At 37.6% G+C, this 5,103-nt stretch overlaps 1 protein-coding gene across 1 annotated transcript; it reads right to left on the bottom strand.

The window, feature by feature from the left end:
• Nucleotides 1–2,591: 2,591 nt before the first annotated feature.
• On the bottom strand, nt 2,592–3,023 carry LOC141655312 (uncharacterized). The gene has a single exon (XM_074462398.1). It carries the CDS (start codon nt 3,021–3,023, stop codon nt 2,592–2,594), a length of 432 nt encoding a protein of 143 aa, XP_074318499.1.
• Nucleotides 3,024–5,103: the final 2,080 nt, after the last annotated feature.

The following is a 5,103-nucleotide window of genomic DNA, read 5'->3' on the forward strand; positions in this document are numbered from 1 at the left end:
AGTAAAATGGTGTAGGATTATATGTAAAAGTTAAAAGTCGGGACCTTGTTAGTTTCCAAGGGATGCCACTCACAACCAATGCAAACACCTTCGTGACACTTCATAGGCCGCAACACCTTACAAGTCTTCCAATCCCAGTACCACATCTTCCCCCACCGTCCCCGACATAAGAAACCGTCCATCGGGCGAAAAATTAACCGGCAAGCATACCGGACGTAATATGCCCAGCAAACCTCTTCTTATTATTAAGTTGAAATCTATCCCTAGTACTATATATCAAAATCTGGTTATCCATATACTCTGAGCAGCCAACCAGTTAGTGTGTTAGGGTCTGCATTTCTGAGCAGCCAATCAAAATATGGTCTGCATTTCTGAGCAGCCAACCAGTTAGACGAAATCAAATGCATATGAGGCTCACTAATATACTTATAACAACAGGGATCCCGAACTCCCAAATTCGAAGACTCTTATCGTCACTGGAAGTAATGAAACGACGATTATCATCAACAAAAGTAATGGTATTAACAGCACCTAAATGCTGATCATACTTTTGAGTAATCTGCCCGCTATTGATATCCCATTGCTTTATACTAATTTCATTCTTTTCTTCTTTATATTAGTTTTAAGCTTTGCATGAGTGTTCCACTAGCCTTCCTGGTTTTTTTTAATGATATTTAATGATTTCTTTAAACATTTGTATGGTTTTTAGTTGATCAATAATGACAGATTCAAGACGAAGCAACCGACGAAGATCTGGCGAAGACGATGATGAGCTCCGTGAATCACCCCCTCAAAAGTTGAGAATATCCATCGAGTATAAGTGGTGAGTGAAATGGGGGAAATTTCATGTAAATATGTATTATTGTAGAATGAAACGCACTGCCTTTTGGAATATGCATTTGAATTACATGTACAATTGATTTGCTTATTAAATATAAACATTTAGTATGATTGTAATAACCTACAGGTTTGAACATCCGGAGGTATCGAAGTTAGTGACCAAGACAGTGAAAGGTAATTATCATGAACATGGCCCAAATTGGAGTGAAACTAAACCTGCCCGACGAGAACAGTATTGGAAGTGGTTTAAGGTACATCTACTTAACTGATGACACTAAAGGTTATGGTTAGTAGTTCATGTTTTTTTTTGTTTACTTTAATTAATGATGAATTATCCAACTTATTGGTGCGTTTTTTACATTAGTTTTCGATGATGGTAAGTTCTCTATTTTTGAATAAACAGAGCAAAGTGGATTATCCTAAAGATGAGGAAGACCAAGTTAGAGCTGCTTTTACCAAACTCTTCAAAACACGGCTAAGGACCATGGTTTGTCGGGCCGTAAAGAAGCAGCCGAAATGGATGGGTGATGCACTCCATGCTGAATTGCTATTTGATAGACAGTCTGAAGAAGGGAAAAAAAAATCAGCTCAAGCAGAGGCCAATCGCAAATCAAATGCAGAAGGTGGAAAAGCTTTAGGAACGCATACCATGGGCCGAATGAATTCTCTACTAGTGATGGAGAAATTAGTAAGTAACAAATTTATCATTATAAGTTCAATTATGGGATTTCCTTCAGTGTTTGTGTGTTAAACTAAATTTGTTACCATATTTAGGCTAATGGAGGAGATTACCCACCTGCAATTGAGTTATTGAAAGCAACAAAAACGAAGAAGACGGGAGGATACGTTTCAAAGAAAGCTGAAGATTACGTTGTAAGTTTTGATTTTTTTAAATGTTTTTGAAACTTCGTCTTGCTGGTTGTCTTTGATTCCAACCCGAGTATTGAAATATAATGGAGGGATGTGTGAGGCTTGTGGTTTGATGGTGTAAAGCCGAGTATATATGTTTCCGTGTCTGCTTTTTTTCATGCCTGATTGAGGAGAGTGAGAGACCTCTTATAATGAGCAGAGGTGATAATGCAGTAAGCTCTTTTACAGAATACATAAATCTATGACATGGTCTATATTGTAAATACCTTGCCTTGCCTTAGTTGCGGATTTATGCATACAAATTGTTTAAGAAGACAGGCTTATTCGTTTGACTTATATTTGTCAACTAGACTAGATGTATGGAGTATTTTCTAGTGATACTGAGAGGGCTTATTAGGGGACAAGAACCTTACTTAAAGCCGGTTATGCTTCTTCGATCATCACCATATTCACGCTGTATTGTGATGATCGAGATTGATTCAATATATAATACTCTGTAGTTAAGATAATACAGTAGTTTGTAAGAGAAGTTTACGTGATTTTTATAGAACACTGTGTGACAGTCCTATTTGTTCGACTGTGTTGATCACGTAACACTCCTAAAACATGGGCATTTTTATAGCATGTCAAAACTGTCGCAACCCAGTTTTTGCGAGTGTTGTAATTGCTCAAATTACGATGAGAGAATTTTTTTTTGCTAAAATGTAAGATATATTATAAAGAAGAATAATTACAAAAATATGAGCTATATAGTTCAATACATATCAGCTCATGAGGACATCATATAGCTCCTCCCATCAGGTATCCAAACTCTAACTAAATACGAGGTATATAGCTAGAAATAGATCAAAATATATCAGCTCTCATCTTAAGAAAATCTATCAATGGACTGTACTGATTCTCCTTAGCCAATTAGCATCAGGTCCATGGACTGGACTCTTTATCAAATGCAGGCACCTAGCATTCATCTCTCTCCTGATATCAGCAACAATGCATTCTGGTTTGTGAATTTTGTACTCCAATCTGCACTCATTTCTTTGTTTCCAAATGCCATAAACACACGCACTCACCACAGCTTTCAGCATTCTCTTCCTCAGTCTGGAATGTCTGCATTTAAGGACCCATTGCAGGGTGTCACTTCTAACCATGTTCAAGCCAAGCCACTCACTTATCCCTCCCATCACCCTCCTGCTATAAGCACAATCAAAAAACAAATGCTGGACAGTTTCCTCCTCTTGTTCACAGAGACAACATAAAGATGAGTCACTCACCCCAATTCTCTTTAGCTTATGTCTAGTATTTAGAGCATTCATATACACTAACCAGGCAATAAACCTATGTTTAGGTACTGCCCAATTATGCCAGACCAAATGGGACCACTCCACCTTAGGTTTAACAGTCCTTATCAGGTTATATCCCTCTCTAATCTTATATTCTCTTGGAGACGATGAGAGAATTTTTCTGAACTAACATACGTTTTTGCAATATATATGCATGTTATTTTTAGTAATTTCAAACTTACGACAGTGGGATTTTGCTTAATATGAAGAGCTTTGTGGTGGTTTAAGCAATCAAACATGTGCATCAGCTTGCAGTAGCAACGAGCTATGCATATGCATGTGCAGAGTGCACGTAGTATTAGGATAGAAGTCAATTACATGCATTTTTATTCGATACACAACTACATTCCAGGAAACTGTCCAAAAGATGCCAGCTTCTGATGTTTTGATGATGTTTTTCAAATGTTTGGCTTCCTTTCTAGGCAACTTCTGATGTAACCTTCCCCATATGTGGCTTAGGGGTGCATTTCTAGACAAGTATTCTTAATGGTATTTACAAATAAAAGTCAAACGAATAAGCCTGTCTTCTTAATGGTACATTTCTAGACAAGTATTCTAAAATGTCACAACTTCGTTGAGCAGTCTGCTTTTGACAACTTTTGATATTTGAGTTTTGTTTTTATATTTGTGTGTGTATATACTGCAACAAAGGTAGTTTGCTGTTGACAAAAGAAGGTAGAAATAGTAGTAGCATAGGACATAGAGCATTTAGAGCTACCATTTTATGAATCCTGTTAGTTGAAGCATATGAATCCGGTGACTTGACTAGGATATAGAGCCCCAGATTGTCTTAACTGATTCAGTTATCCGTTATGTTTCAGGTATCTATTGAGGCAGAAATTAGTGCCCTTCAATCTCAAGGTGAAACGGATATCAATAAAGATAAAATCTACCTTGAAAAATGCGGCTTTAATAAGAAGGGGTTAGTTTTTGGTACTGGAGCCGCACGCGAGCATTACTTTGAACGCTCGGCCATGGAAGTAGAGAGTCCAACAATATCGACCAGATTATTCGCCCGGAATACTACCTCGACTTGTGAGCAAGAATGTTGAAACTGAGCTCCGCAACAAAGTGCTCGAAGACAAAGTACAAAGAATGGAGGCGTTTCTACAAGCAAAGTTTGGGTCTGACTTTGACCCAAATTGTGATAGCAACCAGTTCCAAAATCGAGACGACTTCAATGATGATGGTGGAAGTGGCAACTCGACATCAATCCCAACTAATTAGCTAGATTACTCCATAATAGCTAGACAACGAAATTGCTTAGCAAATTACGTATGCATTTTTTTTGAGGATGTTTTCAATGTATGTACTCTTTTAAATTTGCTAAATGAACAATTCCAAGTTTCTATATTGTTGGCTTCTTTAAAGTTTATTGTTTAATTGTTTGATATCGTAATTTAAATGGAGGAAAATGGATGCGGGATTGCTTGAATCTCCCATTTGTGTTTGCAACGGAAATTACAGGTTTTGTGACAGCTATCCATTAATTGAAAAAGTCAATGCATTTGTGTTTGCAACGGAAATTACAGGCTTTGTGACGGCTATCCATTAATTTAAAAAGTCAATTTGTTGACTTTTCCCTCTACTATGCAACGGAAAACATTTTTTTTGCAACGGAAATCCGTCTCATAATTGACCAAACAGGTGCCACGTGGACCTCATTTAAGCAACGGATCATTCGTTGCAAAAAATACACGTCCGTTGCATCAAAATTAGCAACGCCGATCCGTTGCATATTTTTTCATTTGCAACGCCATATAAGCAACGCACCCGTTTGCAACGACTATCCGTTGCAAACTGTACATAAGCAACGGATTAGGGTTATTTCGCAACGGATTGGTCCGTTGCAAATAGGCCTTTTTCTTGTAGTGTTAGAAAATTTTGTGAAACCGTCTACTTGGGAAGCTTGACAAGTGTATATAGGCCCTAGTAGATGATTTTTGTTCTTAAGACTTTGCTTGTTAGAATACTTGTAAAACACCCTAGGATGTGTCATGCTAGTATCCTTTGATCCATGGATTAAGGCCTAGTCAAGAGTACCTTGTGGTGT

This window comes from Silene latifolia, chromosome 5 (assembly GCF_048544455.1).
Source record: "Silene latifolia isolate original U9 population chromosome 5, ASM4854445v1, whole genome shotgun sequence".
NCBI lineage: Eukaryota > Viridiplantae > Streptophyta > Magnoliopsida > Caryophyllales > Caryophyllaceae > Silene > Silene latifolia.

Coding starts and splice junctions, on each gene's coding strand:
- LOC141655312 (XM_074462398.1), bottom strand. CDS start 3,023: ATGAATGCTCTAAATACTAGACATAAGCTAAAGAGAATTGGGGTGAGT.